This window comes from Ochotona princeps, chromosome 2 (assembly GCF_030435755.1).
Source record: "Ochotona princeps isolate mOchPri1 chromosome 2, mOchPri1.hap1, whole genome shotgun sequence".
Taxonomy (NCBI): domain Eukaryota; kingdom Metazoa; phylum Chordata; class Mammalia; order Lagomorpha; family Ochotonidae; genus Ochotona; species Ochotona princeps.
In genome coordinates, this window is record NC_080833.1 from 93,611,611 (window position 1) to 93,635,758 (window position 24,148).

General features: G+C 42.3%; 1 protein-coding gene across 3 annotated transcripts; it reads left to right on the top strand.

Moving 5' to 3' along the window:
• The first annotated feature begins 8,044 nt into the window (after positions 1-8,044).
• RBM15 (RNA binding motif protein 15) lies at positions 8,045-16,247 on the top strand. 3 transcript variants are annotated; one of them, XM_012926015.2, is made up of 3 exons: positions 8,045-11,496; positions 14,642-14,737; positions 15,358-16,247. In XM_012926015.2, exons 1-2 carry the CDS (start codon positions 8,625-8,627, stop codon positions 14,716-14,718), a joined length of 2,949 nt encoding a protein of 982 aa, XP_012781469.2. In that variant the 5' UTR covers positions 8,045-8,624; the 3' UTR covers positions 14,719-14,737; positions 15,358-16,247. The 3 variants fall into 3 exon arrangements, with proteins under 3 accessions (XP_012781469.2, XP_012781468.2, XP_004582002.2); XM_012926014.2 differs by having other exon boundaries at positions 14,642-16,247; XM_004581945.4 differs by lacking the exon at positions 14,642-14,737.
• The last annotated feature ends 7,901 nt before the right edge of the window (positions 16,248-24,148 follow it).

Below are 24,148 nucleotides of genomic sequence, written 5' to 3' on the forward strand. Positions count from 1 at the left end.
GAATCAAATCTTTAAACATTGATGATGAGTTTAAACTGTTATAAACCATTTTAGAAAATAATTCGACATTGTCTTGTGAAATTCAATATACAATATATATTAAAAGTTAATCCAGTAAAGTCACACAACTAGGTATCCCTTGCCTTCTACATCTTCATCCCATTGCAGAGAAATTCCTGACCTAAGTGTCTTGGGACACATCAATCAGAATCTTCATGGGGCCTGGTGCTATGGCTCAGCGGATAAATTCTCACCTTGTATCTGCCAGAATCCCATATGGGTGCCAGTTCATGTCCTGGCTCTCCACTTCCTTCCAGTTCCCCGCTTGTGGCCTGGGAAAGCAGTGGAGGATGGCCCAAGTCCTTGAGACGCTTGCACTCATGTGAGAGACCTGGTAGAAGTTCCTGGCTCCTAGCTTCAGACTGGCCCAGCTTTGCTCATGGTGGTCACTTGGGGAGTGAACCAGCAGATAGAAGATCTTTCTCTCTGTCTCTCCTTTTCTCTGTAAATCTGCCTTTCCAATAAAACAAATAAATTTTAAAAAGACTTATTTGTCCCTTCTACCTTTATTTATTTACTAGTTCATGTTAGGACAATTCATAACAGCACAAGAATGGGAAATTAGCTATATGCCAGGCAAAACCAGTATATACATTTGTATATATACATTCTCTCTGTGTGTGTATATATATACATATATATATTCTGTGTATATATATACACATATATAATGCATTTGTAATAAGTTAATGAAAATATATTATATATATATTTTATACAGTGTATATTTGTAATATGGTAAAGAAACTGAAATTTGTATGAGAACATGGAAGCATGAAAAACGAAAAGCCTCAGAAGCACAGATTCTGTGTGTTCAAGTATAAATAATGTGTAAAGGGAAAAAAAAACCCTAAAAGGAAATACTTTTAAGTTACACTTGTATGCATATGTGTGAAAGTACATACTTGAGACTGTGTTGCGGTACACAAGCTAAGCCTCTTCCGGAGGGGCCAGCATCCCATACAGGCACCAGTTTGAGTCTCAACTGCTCCACTTTTGATCCAGCGCTCCCCCCACCCGTTTTTTTAAGGGTTTTATTTTTATTGGAAAGTCAGATATACAGAAAGGAGGAGAGACAGAGAGGATGAGCACCCATATTGGAGCCCGGTGCATTCAAGGTGAGGACTTTAACCACTAGGCCATCGCGGCAGGCTGTGTATGAATGCTTTCAGATTGCCTAGCTTTGGGCCCAGCATGGCAGCCTAGTGACCATCAAGCCTTAAAACCATGCACCCACGTGGGAGACCCGAAAGAGACTCTAGGCTCCTGCCTTCAGATTGGTACAGCTCAGCCATTGCAGCTGCTTGGCAGTGAAGATGGAAGATGGAAGATGGAAGATCTTCCTCTCTGTCTCTCCTGCTCTCTGCATATCTGAATTTGCAAGAAAAATAAATCTTAAAAAAAAAAAAAGAAAAAAAAGATTGCCTAGCTTGGCCCATCACTGTCTCCAACTTTCTGCATAAACCAGTGGGCAGTACAGTCCCACAGAGGCAAGTGCACAATCCCTCTACAGAATTTTCCCCCAGATCCTGTTATCTCACATTCTGCTGGGTGCTGCAGCCCAGGCTAATGTGTCTCACCCTATTCTAACACTCATGGTTTGATATTGTGATCTAGCCCAGTCAGGCATTTCCCTGAATCCCAGCTTTTACATGCACCAGCGGGTGGTGGGCAATGATATTTAGCCCAGCCCAGGTCTCTCACATGAATGGGTGCTTTGGCTTGACCCAGACATGTTGTTAGGCTCCCCTCTCTAAACCACTCCATCTCAGCTCCCTTGCCTACCTGCAAGTGTGGCGGCCTGGTCCATGGAAGACCACAGAAGTCACTCCTTCCCTGTAAAACATGCCCTCAACCACACTGCAATATGTGCCCAGAACCTCTTCCCTATTCAACCCTCATCCCCCTAATCTAGGAGCTGGAGTGGTGTGCCCCAGACCTAAGTTTCCTGCCAGGATCCCATATGGGCACCAGTTTGTGTCCTGGTGGCCCCACTTCCCATCCAGCTCCCTGCTTGTAGCCTGGGAAAGCAGTCAAAGATGGCCCAAAGCCTTGGGACCCTGCACCAGCGTGGGAGACTTGGAAGAAGCTCCTGTGTCCTGGTTTCAGATCAGCTCTGCCCATGGCAGCCACTTGGGGAGTAAACCAGCAAACAGAAGCTCTTTCTTTATATCTGTCGTTACGATATAAATAAATATATTTTAAAAAAGAAACTGGGCCCGGCGGCATGGCCTAGCAGCTAAAGTCCTTGCCTTGAACGCCCTGGGATCCCATATGGGTGCTGGTTCTAATCCCGGCAGCTCCACTTCCCATCCAGCTCCCTGCTTGTGGCCTGGGAAGGCAGTCAAGGACGGCCCAATGCTTTGGGACCCTGCACCCACATGGGAGACCCGGAAGAGGTTCCAGGTTCCCGGCATCGGATTGGCGCAGCACCGGTCGTTGCGGCTCACGTCGGACGGAAGATCTTCCTTTCTGTCTCTCCTCCTCTCTGTATATCTGACTTTGTAATAAAATAAAGAAATCTTTAAGAAAAAAACCTACCTAATTGTATATTTTAAATGAATGAACTTTATGGTATATAAATTATATATTAATAAAGCTGTTTTTAGAAAAGCCACAATCCACAAATAAGTAAGCCTCCTTGAAATGCAAACTGGGGGGCCCGGCGGCCGTGGCCTAGCGGCTAAAGTCTTCGCCTTGAAAGCCCCGGGATCCCATATGGGCGCCGGTTCTAATCCCGGCAGCTCCACTTCCCATCCAGCTCCCTGCTTGTGGCCTGGGAAAGCAGGAGAGGACGGCCCAAAGCCTTGGGACCCTGCACCCGCGTGGGAGACCCGGAAGAGGTTCCTGGTTCCCGGCATTGGATCGGCGCGCACCGGCCCGTTGCGGCTCACTTGGGGAGTGAATCATCATCCTCTGTGTATATCTGGCTGTAATAAAACAAATAAATCTTTAAAAAAAAAAAAAAAAAAAAAAGAAATGCAAACTGGGTCCTAAATGATTATTTTGAGAATTGAAATATATGTCTATGGGTAAAGCATACATTTTCTTCAAGCAAACAAAATCAACCTTTCTGCCAAGATGCCACTCACTTTATAGAAATGAAACTGCAAAGTCCAATGTAGTATTACATGTATGAAAAACTGTCCAACTCCCAGCTTTATAAATTTTTTCATCTGCCAGGAAATCAAATGGCCCTCAGCTCCCAAGATGAATTTCTTACTGCAAGCACAATTGTCTCTGTGTGTACTGAGATTGTACAAACAGTAAAACCAGGAAGGAAGAGAATGTAAGGAAGAGATTTGGCTGAAACATACATTTGTTATGTTTCCTTCCATGTGCATAGTTTTTGTCTTTTCCCTTTTAAATCTGTAACTGATTTTACAGGCGATGGAAATTTCTAGAGCTATTCATGACCATGGCGCTGTGTATCTTTAGGGCTTTGAGTCATACAGTTGCAAAGGTCTAAGATGATGCTTTTAAGATAGGAGTAAGGCAGCTTTTTTCCTACATTATTTCTTGGTGTTTGGCAGAGCACTGAAAGGAGATTAGGCTCAATATGTCCATGCTGTTTAGGGAATCTGTTGGTTGATAACTGTTTTCAGCACCACCGAAAGATTCCCACATCACTTGGTTTTTTTTCACAAACATGGTTACTGATCACAAGACAAAAGCTGGAGTACATGTCGCTAACTGCACCACCAACACCAAAAGTACAATTCAAAGTCCTGGCCCTCTAAACTCAGGTTTACCTACCTTTCTCAGACCTCGGTAAAGCATCTTTGTGAATACAGGTTGTCAGAACCGGACCATGCAGCTTCAAGTTCTAAAGAACACAAAGGACATGAAAACAAATCACTTATGTTAATTAACAGTTTTCATCTAAATATTAAACTTTCCAGTCCTGTTGGCTTCAGGGAGGCTATCATCCCTTTGTGTAGCCAGCTGTGGGCAATAATAACCTTCATCCAGCTCCTGGCTATTTCAAGCTGCAGGCCCCTAAGCCACCTGCTTCAAGTACTGCCCCACATACTCATACTGGGCCTGATCAGCTCTCTGAATTCTCTCCCTCAACTCTTGTGTATCTTCAACTATCATAAAGTGTGGGAAAGTCTAATGATTTGGACAGTCATTTACTCTGATCAGTAAGTCATCTAAGCATGTCACTTTAGGCCCCAAATAGTCACTCTGCAGTCTGATTGATCTGGATTGAATATTACATTAAATAATAAGTTAATGGCTCACCTTCTATTTCAATATTAATGTAAGTTTAAAACATGTTAAAATCCCCTATGTGAAGTTTTTTTTTATTGCTTTAAAAAATGTGTTTTATTGCCTGGCATCCAGACTTTTATTTTTAAAAACCATTTCCCTCTGAAAGGAACTAGAACTTCTTGGAGAAATGACTGGTTCCAGGTCTGGAACGTAAAATATATTGATATTACTTTTGTTTTCTTTTTTTTTTAAAGATTTATTTTTATTACAAAGTCAGATGTACAGAGAGGAGGAGAGACAGAGAGGAAGATCTTCTGTCCGATGATTCACTCCCCAAGTAAGCCGCAATGGGCTGGTGCTGCGCCGATCCGATGCCGGGAACCTGGAACCTCTTCCAGGTCTCCCACGTGGGTGCAGGGTCCCAATGCATTTGGGCCGTCCTCTCCTGCTTTCCCAGGCCACAAGCAGGGAGCTGGATGGGAAGTGGAGCTGCTGGGATTAGAACCGGCGCCCATATGGGATCCTGGTGCATTCAAGGCAAGGACTTTAGCTGCTAGGCCACGCCGCCGGGCCCTGATATTAGTTTTCTTATTGGAAAGTCAGATTTACAGAGAGAAGGAGATACAAAGAGAAAGATCCTCCATCTGCTGGTTCATTCCCCAAGCGGCCGCAATGGCAGGAGCCAGGAGCTTCTTCAGGGTCTCCCATGAGCGTGCAGGGTCCCAAGGCTTTGGGCCATCTTCTACTGCCTTCCCAGGCCACAAACTGGGAAGTGGAAGGGAAGTGGGGCAGCTGGGATATGAACTGGCACCCATATGGGATCCCGGCATATGCAAGGTGAAGACTTTAGTCACTGGGACCTATATTGACTTTGTTTCATAATTACTGAATTTGGGTGTTAGGTACGTGGGAGAGCTCTATGGCATTCTACTTTTGTATTTTCTAATTCATTTATTTGAAAGGTAGAGTGACATAGCATGACAGGGAACGACAGAGAGACAATCTTCCACTTGCTGGTTCCCGCAAATGGCCACCATGACGAGTTTGCCCAGATCAAAAGCAAGGAGCCAAAAACATATGGGTGACAAGGAGCTCAAGCACTCTGGTCATCATTTGCTGCCTTTCCAGTTGCATTAGCAGAAGCTAGATCAGAAACAGAACACTTCGGGACTCCAACCAGCACTCAGAAAAGGGATGCTGGCTTAGCAAGTGTTGACTTACCCTTCTGAGCACAATCCTAGCCCCCTCTCTTGCATATTTTTAACTTTTTTAATATAACAGTTTCAGGAAAGCTAAGAATAATTTCTTTTTTTAAAAATTCAAAGAGTAGTTATATATATATATATATATATATATATAATACTTTAAAATACATATTTACTTATTTGAAAGGTGGAGTGACACATAAAGTGAGATCTTCCACACCTGATGCAATAGCCTAGTGGCTAAATCCTTGCCTTGCATGTGCCAGGATCCCATATGGGTGTTGGTTGGTGTCCTGGCTGCTCCACCCCTTCCAGTGCCTTGCTTCTGGTTTGGGAAAGCAGTCGAGGAGGACCCCAAAATCTTGGGACCCTTCACCCACACGGGAGACCTGGAAGAAACTCCTAGCTCTTGGCTTCACATCAGCTCAGCTCAGGCTGTAGGGACCACTTGGGGAGTGAACCAGCGGATGGAAGATCTTTCTTTCTGCCTTTCCTTCTCTTTGTAAATCTGACGTTCTAATAAAAACAAGTAAATCTTTGAAAGAGAGATCTTCCATCCAATAGCTCACTCCTTAAATGCCCGCAACAGCCATGGCTTAGCCAAGTGAAGCCAGGGGGCTGGAACTCCACTGCTGTTCTTGTGCTGTTCTCAACTACTTGGGTGCATTAGTACTAAGAAGCTAGATGGGAAATAGAGTGGCCAGGACTCAAGGATGGCACTCTGACACAGGATACAAGCCAGCAACCGGCAGTTTTGTTGTGCCGGATTTTGAAATCACCAGATAATCATCAAGTCTGAAGTCGGTGCTAAGGCATAAAGGTGGTTTATTCAGACTAACCTAGGTCTCCCAGCTGGGGGAGGGGCAGCCGTTGCAGGATCCGCAGGGAAGGCAAAAAGAGAGCACGCCAGCCAGAGAGACAGAGAGAGAGAGAGAGCCCAAGCCCCCCAGTTTTTATACATTTTAGGCTATTAATTATACAGTCATGATTTAGCAGGCTTCTACTGGTGGATTTGAAACAAGCAACTTTCAAAAAGTAGAAATCGAGGAGCTATAGGGTGGTGAATCTTATCTAACACTAGGTACCTCCTTCCTGAGGAGTGGTCTGCCTATGTGACCTGCCAGGTGTCACTTAGACAGGCCTGGAGTTCACACAGCCCCCAGCCAAGCCATTAAGGCAGAATCACAAAAGGCAGAAAACATCCAGGTTCTTCAGTTTAACCTGCTGCCTCACAGATGTCCACCCCTAAACTTGAAAAAATATCATTCAAGGCCCGGCGGCGTGGCCTAGCGGCTAAAGTCCTCGCCTTGAAAGCCCCGGGATCCCATATGGGCGCCGGTTCTAATCCCGGCCACCCCACTTCCCATCCAGCTCCCCGCTTGTGGCCTGGGAAAGCAGTCAAAGACGGCCCGAAACCTTGGGACACTGCACCCGTGTGGGAGACCTGGAGGAAGTTCCTGGCTCCTAGCTTTGGACCGGCGCAGCACCAGCCATTGTGGTCACTTGGGGAGTGAATCATCAGATGGAAGATCTTCCTCTCTGCCTCTCCTCTCTGTATATCTGACATTGCAATAAAAATAAATAAACCATTAAAAATATATCATGCAAAGTAAAGTCAAGTCTTTTACTGCAGACTCAGTTTTCCTCTTTAGGACCAACGTAGTAACAATTTCCCATAAAGTTTTCAAAGAAATTTCTACAAGCATTGCAAAAGCACATGAATATCAGATAAACAGTTCTTCAAGCCATAATCTCCTATCAACCAGTGCTTGTGAACAGGTGTTCTCTAGTTTTGCACAACGAAATTTTATGAAAAACAGAAAAGCGAGTTTTGAGACCGATAAAGATTGAAGGAGCCTAAAAGATTTGGAGGGGAGCAAGATGGATGGCAGTGTTCTACATGCCGAATAACCCTGGTCCCTACGGGAGGCGGCGTTTGTGTGTGGTGTATCTGTACGGAGCATAGATAATTCACTTGACCATCTGGAGCAGGCAAGTGTTGCGTATGATACTGAGACAGTAGAATACAAACTCAAACAGCCAGGGACGATTTTTACCCGGAGTGCTTAGGCCAGAGCGGCCAGCACCTGCGGAGACCAGCTGAGGGCAGCGTCCTCCGCGCACCTCTTCCTGGCCCTCAGGGCTCCCCAAGTCAGCACCGCCCCCGGGCGTTCGCGTGACCCACAGCTCGGTGAACCTTGAACTCCCGGCCCCGGCCTGCCCCGCGGGCCCCAGCGACCGCGGGCGGCGCTTCTCCGCGCACGGGAGGTGGGGCTTTTTCAGGCTATTCACCTAGCGGCCAGAGGGACGGAGCTGGTGCCCGCTGGGCGGCCCGGAACGACTTCCTGAGAGACTGCAAGAGTCCTGAGCAGCCGGAGGACTTGCCCAGCCCCTGGTCCGGCACAGGTAGGACGGTGGGAAGCCAGAAGTTTTGAAAACTTTGTAGAAGCATAGCCGAATATGCCGGGGGACCGAACGCGTTCGAGGGGAGAGCGCTGACCGCGCGAGGAGGCGGGCCTGGCTCACGGTCACTATCTCGCGACAGCCAAGTGACGTCGCTCTTTCGTCCGCAGCCGGCCTTCTCGGCCTGCGGGCCTACCCCTTTAAGCGAATGATGGACAGTTACTTCAGCCTATCAAGTTTCTCATCAACTTCCAATCAGATTTAAACTTCTTTCAGCCGCCACCGGAGTTGGAAGAGAGGTAAGAGAAAGTGAGACAAGGAGCGCTCTCTCTCGCGAGATCGCCAAGAGCCGGCCTTTCGGAAAAAAAAAAAACCACGCCACAGCGGCTGGTCTGGCTTCCCAAATAACGGGATAAAGGACGGGGTCACCAGCCAATGAGAGGCGCGAGGAGGCGGGACCGCCGTTTTCACTGCGCAGAAGTACCGTTACAGAGCAGACTCTGTGCCCAATCAAAGCCTTCAGAGTTTTGGTCAAGTGACCTGAGTGCGAGGGGCGGAGCTACGGCCTGGCGCGAGGAACCGTTAAGATAGACAACGAAGGTAACCAATGAGGAACTCGGACTAATGCGTCGGGAGCCCTGTAACAGTGGTTGGGCGGGCGCCTTCCCGGAGCGCGGGGAGATGTAAAGATAGACAAATTATTTTCCCAATGAGACTGTAGGAGAGAAAGATAATTGACCAATGAGGATTTCGGGGCGGGATCCTTCGCCGCGGCGGAGTCCAAGATGGCGGCGTGCGGTTCCGCTGTGTGAAACGAGCGCGGGGCGGCGGGTTAATCTGCTCCGCGGAGACGACCTCCGAGGACCCGCAGCCATGAAGGGAAAAGAACGCTCTCCAGTCAAGGCCAAACGCTCCCGTGGTGGTGAGGACTCGACTTCTCGCGGCGGGGAGCGGAGCAAGAAGTTGGGGGGCTCTGGTGGCAGCAATGGTAGCAGCAGCGGAAAGACCGACAGCGGCGGCGGGTCGCGGCGGAGCCTTCACCTGGACAAGTCGAGCAGCCGAGGTGGTAGCCGCGAGTATGACACCGGTGGGGGCAGCTCCAGTAGCCGCATGCATAGTTACAGCTCCCCGAGCACCAAAAATTCTTCAGGCGGGGGCGAGTCGCGCAGCAGCTCCCGGGGTGGAGGCGGGGAGTCACGTTCCTCAGGGGCCGCCTCTTCGGCTCCTGACGGTGGGGAATACAAGACCCTCAAGATCAGCGAATTGGGGTCCCAGCTGAGCGACGAAGCGGTGGAGGACGGTCTGTTTCACGAGTTCAAACGCTTCGGTGATGTAAGTGTCAAAATCAGCCATCTCTCGGGTTCCGGCGGCGGGGATGAGCGGGTAGCCTTTGTGAACTTCCGGCGGTCAGAGGACGCGCGGGCGGCCAAGCATGCTAGAGGCCGTCTGGTACTCTATGACCGGCCCCTGAAGATAGAAGCCGTGTACGTGAGCCGGCGTCGCAGTCGCTCGCCTTTAGACAAAGATGCGTACCCTCCGTCGGCCAGCGTGGTTGGGGCCTCGGTCGGTGGTCACCGGCACCCTCCCGGGGGAGGTGGTGGCCAGAGAGCGCTTTCTCCTGGTGGCGCCGCCTTGGGATACAGAGACTACCGGTTGCAGCAGTTGGCGCTGGGCCGCCTGCCCCCTCCGCCTCCGCCACCGCTGCCCAGAGAGCTGGAGAGAGAACGAGACTACCCGTTCTATGAGAGAGTGCGTCCAGCATACAGTCTTGAGCCAAGGGTGGGGGCTGGAGCAGGTGCTGCCCCTTTCAGAGATGTGGACGAGATTTCCCCCGAGGATGATCAGCGGGCCAACCGGACGCTTTTCTTGGGCAACCTAGACATCACTGTGACAGAGAGTGACTTGAGAAGGGCTTTTGATCGCTTTGGCGTTATCACTGAAGTCGACATCAAGAGGCCTTCTCGTGGCCAGACCAGTACTTACGGTTTTCTCAAATTTGAGAACCTGGACATGTCCCACCGGGCCAAACTAGCAATGTCCGGCAAAATTATTATTCGGAATCCTATCAAAATTGGTTACGGTAAAGCGACACCCACCACTCGCCTCTGGGTAGGTGGCCTGGGACCTTGGGTGCCACTTGCTGCTCTGGCACGAGAGTTTGATCGGTTTGGCACCATACGCACCATAGACTACCGAAAAGGTGATAGTTGGGCTTATATTCAGTATGAAAGTCTGGACGCAGCTCATGCTGCCTGGACCCATATGCGGGGCTTCCCGCTTGGTGGCCCAGATCGTCGCCTTAGAGTAGACTTTGCAGACACAGAACATCGTTACCAGCAGCAGTATCTGCAGCCTCTGCCTTTGACCCACTACGAACTGGTGACAGATGCTTTTGGACATCGGGCGCCTGACCCTTTGCGAGGTGCCCGCGATAGGACACCACCCTTACTGTACAGAGATCGGGATAGGGACCTTTATTCCGATTCTGAGTGGGTGCCACCCCCACCTCCGGTCCGGGAGCGCAGCACGCGGACTGCAGCTACTGCCGGGACTGCTTACGAGCCACTGGATAGCCTGGATCGCAGGCGGGATGGCTGGTCCTTGGACCGGGACAGAGGTGATCGGGAGCTGCCCAGCAGCAGAGACCAGCCCCGGAAGCGGAGACTGCCGGATGACAGCGGAGGACGCCATCTGGATAGGTCGCCTGAGAGCGAGCGGCCACGGAAACATCACTGTGCTCCTTCTCCTGACCGCAGTCCAGAGCTGAGCAGCAGTCGGGATCGTTACAACAGTGATAACGATAGATCCTCCCGTCTCCTGCTCCTGGAAAGGTCTTCTCCAGTCAGAGACAGACGAGGCAGTTTGGAGAAGAGCCAGGGTGACAAGCGGGACCGTAAAAACTCTGCATCAGCTGAGCGGGATAGGAAGCACCGGACAGCTGCTCCCACTGAGGGGAAGAGCCCTCTGAAAAAGGAAGACCGGTCCGATGGAAGTGCGCCCAGCTCCAGCACTGCTTCATCAAAGCTCAAGTCCCCTGCCCAGAAACAGGATGGGGGCACAGCCCCTTCAGCAGCAGCAGCAGCTTCTCCAAAACTCTGCTTGGCCTGGCAAGGAATGCTTCTGTTGAAGAACAGCAACTTTCCTTCCAATATGCATCTGTTGCAGGGCGACCTCCAAGTGGCCAGCAGTCTTCTTGTGGAGGGCTCCACTGGAGGCAAAGTGGCTCAGCTGAAGATCACTCAACGTCTCCGTTTGGACCAGCCCAAGTTGGATGAAGTAACTCGACGCATCAAAGTGGCAGGGCCTAATGGTTATGCCATTCTACTGGCTGTGCCTGGAAGTTCTGAGAGCCAGAGCCGGTCCTCCTCCTCTTCGGCCACGACAGACACTGCCAGCTCCACTCAGAGGCCACTTAGGAACCTCGTGTCCTATTTAAAGCAAAAGCAGGCAGCTGGGGTGATCAGCCTCCCTGTGGGGGGCAACAAAGACAAGGAAAACACCGGGGTCCTACATGCCTTCCCACCTTGTGAGTTCTCCCAGCAGTTCCTGGATTCTCCTGCCAAGGCACTGGCCAAATCTGAAGAAGATTACCTGGTCATGATCATTGTCCGTGGTGCGTCCTAAAGTCCATGTGTATCTTGTATTTACTACTCTGACATGGTTCTTGTTTTGTGTGTGTAATGGGATACAGCATCAGATGACTTTTTTTAAATTAGCTGTTTAGTTGTAGCTTTTTTTAAAATTTTTTTTAATAAACCTTTAAAATAGGAGTCAGGACAGTTTAGCTGTTTTAAGTGAAAGGGATACTACAAAGGTAGCAGGGAGATTGATTTGCTTTAATTAGGAGTTTATGAGTAACTTTTTTCCTCTGTCTTAAGGGTTTTTTTTTTTCCTTTTATAATCTTGAGCTAAAAAAAGGTCCTCAAAGTTACAAAACTAAAATTTTGAAAAGTCACAATTTGAAGAATCCACTAACTGTAATAAGATGGTAATAGAGATCTAAAAAATGTCAATTGGTGTATAAGTGAGCAATTTGCTACACCAGAATTATTTGTGTGACTAAGAGTTGATCAGGGATTCCAAAAAATGTATACTATTAAATTTCTAGCAATATAAGTATTTAAATCAGGTATATGATTTGCAAGTTATTTTATAAGTTATTTCCAGAGAATTTGCTTTACCGTGCATTTTTCTCACTAGTTCTTGATTTCTGTATCCCCCCATTTGCACTTTTGGTTTGTAGCTGTAACTGTTCAGTAAAAATTGAGGACTATGTTACAAACCATTAATGTCTTAAGCTTACAATAGTATGCAAGAAGTGAGTAGGTGCTTTTAAAATCGGAGTTATTTGGTCAGTTATTGATTGTGATGGTGTTTTTAACTGACTTCAGAGAGGTGTAGCAGGTACAATTCTAATTGTGGATATTTCAAAACTAAGTGTTCTTTATCAGGATGAGTGTTTTTGTATCTATTCAAATTTCTGGTTTCAATAATAGAAAGAAGAGTTGTCTGCAGGCTCTGAAGTCATCTTTTGTTTCAGAGGGCATTAATCAGCTATATCTGGATTGCAGAATCTTGTTAAGTCAAGCTCTTTTAACTTTTTGCCTGCATTTTTATTTTCATATTATTCCATGGTGATTATATTATTGAAAGTTTTTAAAATTTCATGTTTAACATTTTCATTGCCATCTGGCTACAAATTTGAAATGTCAATGTAGAAAAGCCCTTTTTTATTGTTTTATTTTCCCAGAAATCTTGACTTATTAGAAAATAGTCCATTTTTGAGAAAATTTTTTCAAAGCTGATGGTGGAATCAACTTGTGGTTCTTAACAAGGGGTTTTGTTGCTTAATGGTATTGATTTCTCCCCGCTCCTACCACCTGCCCTTCCACCGCAATTGCTAGTTTCCCAAGTTATTAGTAAGTATATATTTTTCTCCTTTGATGTAAATATTGAGAATGTTGGCTTGGCCCTTGATACTTAATTATGATTAGAAACTGTAGGACCTCCTGGATCATGGTCATGTTTCTATTCTGTATAAGTGACTTATTCAAAGCCTGGCAGAACCTAACTATTCTTTCTGTTATCAAAGCTGTTAGTTTTGAAATAGCACCAATAATAACCCAGGGAAATGTCATATAATTTTTATTTTCCATTATAGCAGGTGTCTAACACATGTCAGCATGAAAGCTTCATCACTACAGTGTCATCCTTTTTGGTTTTCACTATGCATTTATGCATTTATGATTTGAATTTTTCTTTTTTAATTTTTTTTTTTTTTTTTTTTTTTTTTTTGGTGTGTGGTTTCTTTGTTTTTAAACTGGAAAAACTGGCCATTTTGAGAGGAGGAAGTAGTAGGCAGTAAGCACAGAAGTCCTTGGTGTGCCTTTCAGGGAAAGTTTCTGATATCCTACAAGTAAGATTTTGGTGCTTTTTTTGCTTTCAAACAACAGTACTTGGCATGAAATAGACACCTGTTCAGAAGCTCATGCAAGTAGTCTGTGCATACCTGCAATCAGAGTATAATTTGTGGCTAGATACATTTTTCCAGTTTAAATATCTCACTAATCATTAACTTTTGGGTATCCTCCCATATGGTAGTAGACAATGATTTTGCTCTTTTTAGAGCCAAGCCCATGACATGTAATATTACTATACTCCAAAACGTGTGTGGTTTTTCCCTTTTTTTTTTCTTAAGTTGGTGTGACAGCTTAGTGAAGCATACTGTGGTTTAAATTTTTATCTGACATTGCTGGTTTTGTTGGATCTGGGCAATCTGTGCTTCAATGTTTGGAGACAATGACTTGATACCATTGCTAAATGTATGTATTATAAAAAAGTAATTATGTTAGTTTGGTGCTTACTTGCAAAGTCCCATCACCTGGATGCATCTGTTTTGTGTTGCCCATTCTGTTGTGCAGATTTATAATATCTGTAAAATACTTCAGAATTTGAATGAGAGCAATTGTCTAAACCTGATTTTAATCCTCATTAGCCAGAATTTCGTAATAACCAACATTGGATGTTCTTTGTAACAACCAATTCCTTTTTCTTTTTTAAAATTAGTGTAGGTAATTTTTTTTTTGTTAGAAAGTGAAATGGGGAGAAAATTTCACTGTTTCAACTTATGATGACTAATTTAGTGTTATTGGCAAAAAAAAAAGGTAATTAAGTTTTAGATCACAACTTTGAAATCTATGGAAAATTATGAAATTATTCATTTCCTTTACATAGTTTTTTGATACTTTGTTGATTATTGATTGTTATTGAGATTCTTGTAACAAATTTTTCTTATGAAAAGTTAAATTCCTGGCTTAAGATGTGTACTTTAGAGTAAATAAGAGTGTTTCCCTAAGGCATACATCTTAAAATGTCTGCCCTAAAGGTAATACCTTCTTGTCTTTCTTAACTCATTTAGATCATTTTGAGATACAGCCTTGTAAAAGGTGATTGGTTATTGCTTTCTGAGTCAATTACTGCTTATTTTAAAACTTATTTTATGAGCAGATATTCACCACAGTGCTGTTTTTGGGGAGGAAACACGGTGGAGTTTAAATCCACTTTGTTTAAATAGTGAACTTGCTTATTATGCAGGCATAGCTTGAACTGCAGTTTTGGGTCCATACAGGGACCATTCACCAAAACTCTGTAGTAAGAAATTAGGAAATTCCTTTGGAGAAGAGGGCCTTAATAATCATTTATGTGAAAAAAAATTTGGGGTGACAATTTCTGGACATTTTTTTCTGTCTCTGCTACAGTGTTTGAGTGTAAGATAGGAGTTAAGTTTGAGGAGAAGCAAAGTGGAGCTGACCCTGTTAACAGTGATGTCCCCTAAAGAGAGCAAATGATTTCAGGTAACCACAGTGAAATGTTATGTTTAATGAAGAGTTCCATATGTATGATTTAAAACCGTTGAAAAGCGAGAGTCTTGAAGTGTTCTTTGACTGTTTCACAATTGTTTTGGATGTTTCTTTGAAGTAACAGCTGCTGTCTTTGCTAGTATGGATGGAGGTGGATTCTTAAATGGCTGTGCCCCTTTCTATAATGGAGTAGTCTGCGTTGCTCCATATTATTTACAGAATGAAAATAGAGAGGGTGAAAGTTTCATGAAACTCCACCACTTTGTACTTTCCTTTAAAATTATACTTAGAATATATTGATAGACTATAAAAGGATGGTAAACTTTTTTTCTGAGTTTTTGACATATTTTACTCAGTTACATGAGTAATTCTCAATTGCAATCTTAAAAAAAAAAAACTCACTGTATTCTACTTGTTATTTGTCTATTCATACAGTAAATTCATTTCAAGGGTTGTGCCAGTGGGTATTATTGGTGCTTTTTGAAGTTGAATTGGGACTATCCAGGAAGGTCTTGTTAATGTAATGTTCATCTATAATGGCATAGGGGAAAGATATATATTTTTAATATTGTAAAAACATTTGTACTGAATAACCTTTTTTTCCCCCCTGCAAGCAAAACTGGTGAACAGCGGATGAAGAAATGGAATTCAAAGCTCTAATGGACCTTTTTGAAGAGAAGTTGTGGCTTATGTGGAGTTTACATGGGCTTCTGATGGAAGAAATCTAATCTGTTTAGTATTTGTGCATTTTACTAAAATGGCAGCTTAAAGTTGTGTATCTGCTATTGTGATGCCAATGCCGGTGTTTTAAGTGGAAAAAAAAATGACCTCTTTGCTTTGTGCTGTGTACACAAGATTTCTGGAAAAGTAAAGAAAAACCCTTTTTATGGCTCACACAGCTTAAAAGTAGCTGTCACTCAAAACGTGCGCTCACAGTTGAGCTACTTTTGTTTTATTCTAAATAAATTGTTTCTTTTGAGGAAAATGTTTTTCTGCCTGGAAGTGAATTGACAACAACCTTTGACCCCTTTGTTTGCAGCCAAGGGCGTACTTGTTGCTGCTCAGAGCTTGTATGTCTTGAGCAAGAAGCAGGGAGATCATCAATTTCATTTTGACTATCACGGTGTCTCGATTCTGAAGGATCACTAGTGTTACTGTGATTCCCTTTGTGTGCAGTGAAGGGGATCCTTTGCTTCTCGGTCCTCAACGTGATGAGGAAATGGTGCTGTTTGCTGGCACGCAAGAAGCCGGGGCAAGCACCCTAAACCTCACCACAGTGCACGAGTCGGGGGCTTTGCTGGTTTGAAGAGCCGGAGTTGCTGAAATTTAAGTTTTGATTTATTTTGTTCACCCATCACCTTTGACCTTAGTTTCATTTTTAATTTGAAGAGAAGTTTGAAATTGTTTTATCTTGCGCTTAACATTTGCACCAAATTGCCAAAAGAAGGAGAAATACTCCGTTTGCTTTTTAAGTGTTAATGATGTTAATAAAGCCTTTGCTGACCCAATTGAGGAGCTCCTCCGTCTCCAGGGGCTTCTTCTCAGAGTTATGCGGTGATGGGTTTAGTTCTGAATGGATGAAGAGTTCCTGAGAGCTAGCGTTTGTAATTAGAACCATTAACTTGGTATCTGTGCCTTATTTGACCTGTGGTTCCACGTGCCTTGGATGTGCATGCACCATGACGGTTTCACAGGTACGAACGCACACTCAGGCCCAGTCACCTCGGTTGGTAGTACAGATTGTGAGGAAAAAAAATGGAGGCATCCTTAAGGAGGAAAAAGTGTTTGCCTTTAGTTCCTGCATTGTCCTGTACAGGGGCTCCTGAGCTTTGGAAGCCTGTTTCCAGTACAGGAGAACAACACCCCTGTCGGCCGCAGGAGACTTCGGTGCACAGTGACAACGCTGGAGTTCAAGAGGAAGCCAGCAGTGCTGCACCATTGGCTTCAGACACCATTGTTGTTGTTTGCCAGTCTAAAACTTAACTAGTTGCATACGAAGACCACCTTGAAATGCAGGCTTGTTGGGCTTGTTTTGAATTTTAACCTCGGATGGAAGAGCCCTAGTGCTATCTGTCTCCAGGCGGGATCATGATTACTAGGCTACAGGTGATTATCAACAAAGGATGCCACGGTTGTAACTCTGCAAGGTGGTGTTCCAGTGGCAAACAGCTGTATAAACTCTTGTAACAGGTAAGAGGGTTTTGAGAAGTCAAAATGCATTATAACAGGGTGATGGTGTTAAGTAGTTTGGGTGTGTTTTTCTGGTGGGAAGTCTTTCTGGTTGGGTGCTGCCATTTACTGTCTTCCTTCCCTCACTGAAATGTTTATGAAATTCCAGGCCACATCTTTCGTTCTACTTGGTGTATTTTTTAAAATTTATGTTAACATTTGAAAAGATGCTTTGAATGTGGGAACCAAAGATCTTAGAATCTTGGTTATGGGTTATTTGGGTCTTAAGGACTTTAAAATTTTTCCTTTAAGCTTGACCTTCCTTCACTCTTTGTTATGATTGAATTGTACAGAAAGGCTTGGTACTGTAAAAATGCTCTTTTACAAATTCTGATTTGTAGACTTAAGGTTTGGAGTCTTACGGTATAGAACGATAATGAAAGAATGCTGACAGATGGGTGATGATATTTTAGCCAAGTCTTCTTATTTCCTTGTGCTACAAAGAGATTAATTATAAAATCAGGCAATTGCAACTTTAGGGAAATAAATAGGTAGAAGAAGTATGGAATGTCTGGCTATTGTTTACTCTTACATTTCCATTGTCCATGTTGTCCTATCAGTTCCTATTCCTCATTCATGGAACATGAGGTTTTGGCAACTTGCAACAATCGCACCTTTTTTAGTATATAATACAACTTAAGATTTCCTTGCTTTATTTTAATTGAGATAGAAAGCTGAGTGAAGTTTTCTTCTGTGTCAGAACAATTAGTCTGGTAACTACAGTAGTTCATCTATAGTAGCTACTTTTTCTACAGATTTGATTGAGATCTTGGGTTATTTAGCTGGATGATTTGTGTAACTATACTTTGAGAAGGTAAAAAGGAAAAAGGGGTTTTTTAGAGCCCCTATGCCATTTGTAAGAGTTCTTGAAACATCTATTTATGAGGTGGCTATTGTCTTAAACTTTACAAAATGATGGCTCTGTATTTTTTGATCAATTTGTGCTTGTTGGTAAGTGTCAGTTTTTGATGTTTTCTTTTTCTTGCTAGTTCACACTGTAAGTCCATTAAATGATTTTTCCAGTAGTAAATTAAATCCCTGTGAAGATTTAGGAATGCTGTGTTATATTTTCTACATATTTCTACGTGTTTGGTATCTTTTTCTGAGTTAAGATCTCAGACTTCATCACTCAAGAATAAGAAAATGTATTGCAAATAGTGTTTGTTTATTTATGTATAAACCGTGTCATTGTTAAATGGGAAGGTACACAGTATGATAGTTTTTTTTAACTTTTGTGCTTCTGAGATTTAATTTATTCCCAACTGCACTGTGAAGGAAAAATTAGCTGAGTGGTTAGGTCCAGAGTACTGGGTTTTATAGATTACAAATTATCTTTTTGAATTATTTGTGTAGTTTCTCAATGTCTGCCATGATCTGAGCTGGGATTCTGTTAGGGAAATCGTTGCAGGAGTACCTCTAAATTGACTTGGGTTCATTTTGAAAGCTTGGTTGTTATTAAAATTGAAAATAAGGATTACCCTGACTTAGGAAAACTACTCAGATTTCTATAAATTGCCACTTGTGGAAGTCTTTTACTTTTTTTTATAAATCTACTTGTAAATTTTTGAGAAATCTCCTTATAGCTGTTATAAGTTCTAAATCTGAGGCAGTAAATGTAGTGTTTGTGGCTTGTATAGCACTTATTTTTCTTTTTGTGATTGTATAAGAATCTTCATAAAGTTCACAGAAAATGCAAGTAATGAGAAAGAAGTGGTGATTTCAGAAACTTGTGCACCAAAATTGATCTGTGTTTTCATTTCGTTTTTCGTGAACTCTTTGAAGTATCCTGATACATCTGATCATGGCTTCTTTGACCAGCGTCTCTGTTATTCTAGATTCTCTGAGCCTTCCCACTTTTAGCCTTTCACTTAACAACTACTAAGTTTGTAATTCTTAACAGAGGAGTTTCTTGAATGACAACATTTCTCCAAACCTCAGATGGAATTGGTCTTGGTGACTAAGAAGATATTTTGACCTTGAAATAACATTACTTAGTGTGCTCAAACCAAATAACCGTGACTCAAGTAACATTCAGTTTCAGGTTGAAGTCTAACTGGAACGCTGGCTGTATATTAGCAACTAAGGTGCTGAGAATAGGAGGGGAAGAATCAGTCTCGACTTCCTTTGGCTCTTAATTATAGAAAGTAGGTATACAACTAGTAAATAGTTAAGTATTGGGGGAAGTTTTAACAATTTTAAGACAGCTAGCTGTAGGAGAGATGTCACCGGCAAGTGTTTGGTTCACTGATCATTAATTTTTACGGGTGATCTGGATATATGAATGAGTACAACTGGAATGGTTGACAGGCTTTGAAAAATTGTTGATTGGAGAAAGGTGTGGCATTTTGGTGGTGGGGCATTGGGATTGACATGTCTGGCAGACAGGTTAGAATAGCAGTTGATTGATGGAAACGATGGTTGGGTCAACAAAAATATGAATACTGAAGAGCGAGCAGCAGGTGTGACGAGGGTGAGTGTGAAGGTAGTCAGTCGGAGTATATTGATAGCAATTGTTTGTTGATTATTCATTTTAGGTCAAGCATTCTTCCAATTATGGTATACATGTGTCATTTAAGTTAAGCACCAGTCAAGTAAGTTGATGGAGTCAGGGTTCTAATCAGGTAGGCTCTTGTCCCAACTAGGGCTTTTCTGGGGACTAGGGGTAGAATTGAAACTTTGGGCTTGAGAGAAAATGTCTGGTCAGTGGATTTAAAACTATCATGTCTTAATGTGTGCAGAATTTGGGAAATAGGTTATTGGCTCCACCCACAAATCTTGGAGTTTGTGGAGACCAGCATGGTCCAGAAGTTGTTTCTTTACAAGCTCATGGGTGATTGTGATGTATTCTGTGATCAGTGAGCGCATGTTGAGTAATTCTGGCCCATGGAATGCTGTAGTGAAAATCTGGGATAATGTCATGTTTAAGGCCTAAACAGAAAATGGTGTTGGAGGAAAAAAGCTGAGGCAGGAGAGTAAGAATGGTTGTCTCAGAAACTGGAAGGAGGAACTTGTAGAAGATAACATTCAGAGCTATTCTAGCAGACTTGGAGAACAAAACTGAAGATGCCATGGAGAACATGGAGACTAGGAGAACAAAACTTTAAAATGCCATTTAAGAGTTTTATAGTCAAGTAATTATTTCTCCAAGGAACTCAGTTTTGGCTTGGTCTTCCATTTTACCTCATGAGTACCTGAAGAAGGGCCACTGTCTTATGAAATGCTGAAAGGACACCGGAAACATTTTTGTGATTTGGCTAAGGAATACACAGCCAGAAACTGAGGTAACCCTGAGGTTTTGGATGTTATTATAAAAATGATGTGGTGAGTTTAAAAACAATGATTTTTAAATTATATATGTGCATTTGAAAATTGTTTGTATTGATGGACAATCAAATCTGCCTTCTGAGTGGCTTACTAGCAGGATTAAGATGCAAAGGAGTTAACAGGTTGAATATTCCTAATTCGAAAATGTGAAATACAAAACTTTCTGAGTGCTGATGATGGGAACTCTTCAGTTTTAGATTTCTTAAGTTACTCACCTGGTAAAGTGAATATTCCAAAATCAGATCAGCTGAGCTCTCTCAAACACTTTTGGTGTCAGTCTTTTTAGGTAGGGATACTCAACTTGAGTGTATCTTTGCCCTGCAGATGATTGATCAGTTTCCTGCTTTGGGTTGTGTACTGTATTTGTGTTAAGTAGCAAATATTTGAACACTGATTCTATCCTTGCTATTATTCTAGATCTTGGGAGCATATTGATGAAAAAACAGACAGCTTTTCTTCTTTTCTCCTGATGCTTATTTAATGAAAGAGGAGTCAGGAAATTGTAAATCAGTACCTTGTGGCTACAGAAAGATTTGAATTGCAAATGCTGAATGTAGTGGAAACCATTGGAGTTGGTAAATAGGGACAGTGACAGAATTTGAAGGTTTGACCACCTGTCTCAGGGAAATAACATAAATTTCTTTCATGTGTCAAGGAAAATAAATAATTAGCATCTCATGTTTTCCCCTGAGATTTGGAATGTGTTCTTGTTCAAAGAGCAGTGTGTTCTTTTACTTAAATATAGTTCAATTGTTGATCACCTGGAGCTTTCAAAGCATTTTTCCTGATAGTTCATCCTCATTTTTCCTATCATGCCACTTTATATTCATTCTGCTTTCAGAAAAGTGCTAGCACTGTTTTCTGCTGTCATCATATACAGGGGCACCTTAGAATTTCATGGGAACTAGAGGATGTTTAGTTTGCTGCAAAAAAGTGTGAGACTCTTGAAGCTCTTTTATAATATACATTTTCCACAAACTTTGAAGTACCGTCATATAATTTCTGATGTAACACCTTTTAAAATAAATTTAGATTTTTCTAGTGCTATCAAACCAGATTCCCATGCTGATCATTAATCTTGTGAAATAGGTGTTCATCCTGTGCAAACCAGTTGTGTGTGGACACAGTTTTTGAATGCTAAATTTGTTTGATCTTTCTCAGTTGATCAACAGATTTTCTTTTTTGCTGGGAAAAAGACAATAAAAAATTGTTACCTCTATGTTCACAATGAAACCATCACTATAGGCAGAAATTAACACTTTAGTGGGTTATATATATGCAAGTATTTTTATTGTGCAGTTTAAAGTACACTGGGAAAATTAATGGCCTGTGAAATTAATTTGTCTGTTAGTATATAGAAATTGGCTATTAGTTTAGTCCCAAGTATCCTATATACTCCATACATTTTGTGTGTGTAACTTAAATAAACTGGCCTGCTTAATTGGAGTTTCTCTGCGTTCTGTGCAAGGTGTCTGAACCCTAACTACGCAGTAGTCACCTGATGTCCTTTAATAAGAGGTGAAGTAGATATGGATTTAAATTGATGTTGAGGAGGGCCCTGGGAAACCTGAAATGCTTTGTTTTGAATGTCCTCAACTGGTTCTCGTGCAGACAGGGTTGAAAATCATTGCTGTAGAGAAAAATCTTATAGATACTCAGGAACATACATGAATTAATAAGTGAAAGCCAAAAATTTAGAATGAATAAACAAACAAATAAATAATATATATTTCTGTGTGTATCTTAGTCACATATTAGAAATGGAGTTGCAGGACCTCACCCCGCACACATTGAATGGAAATGAGATCCCCAGGTGCTTCAAGTTTGAGAAGTACTGTTTTAGATGGAAATATACAAACATTTTGTGGTAGAAATCCATCCCGTTTGTAAGATTCTTAGATTTGAACATTAGTCAGTGATGTTAGCTTTAAAGCTTTAAGTGTTTCAGCAAGAAAAAGTGGAAGAGGAGCAAGACAAATGCCAGAGGGTCTCTGTCACCAAGATAGAGGGAGGAGTTTTTATATTTGTTATGGATGGTTGGTTCTTAATTACTTTGTTATGTTTACTTCTCCCACCTTCTCATTTTGTTCTGGTTTATTCTAAGAGTTTTTTTGTTGTTTTGTTTTTTGGCAGGTACAGGTTAACTTGCTCAAGTTACTATGCTTGCTGCTAGGCACTCTGATTTAGAGCATTTGAAAGAGGTCATTTTAGAACTAGTGTGAGAGGCTAGAAAGGGGCAGGATTGAAGAATAGTTCCCAATTTTGTTTTATAATTGTGCTAGCTTCATAAATAAGCTGATTTTCTTCATATAGCAGCAAATAATGTATATATTAAATTCATATGGATTAAAGGGAATGGTTCATTATGAATTTTCAGAAAATGCTCCTAAATTGGAATATGTTAATTTAGATACAGGAGTGATATTCTTAATATGCCTGTTTTTGATATTAAAATATTTTAAGATGCTTTCACCAGGCAACCATATTGATGTCAAGCGAAAACTTGAGGCTAGAATATTCTCACATCTCACATATTTTAAAATTTTTAAATTTTTTTTTTTTTTTGTATGATTTGGAGGGAGTTTTCATCAAGCACAATTGGGCTTGTAAGAGAGGCCCTGTCATCAGTATCTGGGAAACTTTTGAAGGTTCATTTATTATTTATAATCATCTCCTGAGGAAAGGGAGGCTTGTTTTAGTAGAGACTTAACCTATATCATCAATTATTTTTCCTGACAAGTTTAATTTGTGATATAATTCTGCTGGGTTGTAATCTTATTAATAGATCATTTCACAATATGTGAATGAATTCCACTGTACTTGAAGATGTGGCGATTGGAATGGTTTTATTTCTGTGATGCATGAGGGTTTTTTCCCTTAAACATAGTATCCTATATGTATTTTAAATATTCAAAGATACCTCTTCTATTTGCTGCTCCCTAAGTTTAGTGATATCTAAAGCATCATAATTTTTTTTAACATATATGGTATTGAATCTCCCTCCTTTACTTTTTTTGATAGCCAGTATTAAAGAAAACATAAGTAAATACAATAATTGTTTAAACATATTTTTTTCCTCCTGGTCTTTTTAGGAACTACTGACAATCAAACCTTATAGCCGACTTTGGGATCTGGCTTTATTATTCAGCAGCTAAAAGATGAGTTCTAATTGGCAGACTTCTGGCACTGGCACTTGTCCTTCTGTTTCTATAGAAACTGGGCTGGAAGTCAGAGCTGCACAGAGGGAAAGGGTAAGTTCTTTAAATTCCATATTTATAAACCCATATCTTAACTGTGGCCTGGTGTCAGTTTTCATAGAAGAATGTACGTCAGTGAACTAGAACTCAAATATGAACTACTAATTTTCACTTGAGTGGAAACTGACATCAAGTCATTAAACACAATAGGGTTTAAATATGGATTTATTTTTCTTGTGACTCTGACTTCGTAGTTCTTGAAGCAATGATCTCAATATAATTCTCACTCTCAGTTACTTACAATTTGGGGGTCATAAACCTGATTTTTATCTTTGTAGATCTTATTTTATTGTACTTTTCTGGTAAGTGAAAATGAATATAAAATATATGCTGAGGACAGTTTTAAAAGTTTGCATGAATTTTAAGTCTGTAGTGAGGCTGGATTTCTTACCTCCATTATAAAGCAAGTACTGTTTGCCAGTTTTTTAAGCCTCTCTCCTCTCTGAGCCAAGCAGGATGAGCACATGTGTTGGGACACACAGATTTGTTATCATCCAGGCAGAAACCCATTATTCCTAAGACGCCTACAGTTGGTGAGTCACCTTACCACTATGGCTTCAACGGACTGGCCTGCACAGCTAGAACATTTAGTCTT

Excerpts from the sequence above, each read along its gene's own strand:
- RBM15 (XM_012926014.2), top strand. The coding sequence starts at position 8,625 with ATGAGGATTTCGGGGCGGGATCCTTCGCCGCGGCGGAGTCCAAGATGG. Across the intron at positions 11,497-14,641 it reads GGTCATGATCATTGTCCGTG|TGTTTGAGTGTAAGATAGGA; the intron begins GTGCGTCCTAAA and ends TCTCTGCTACAG.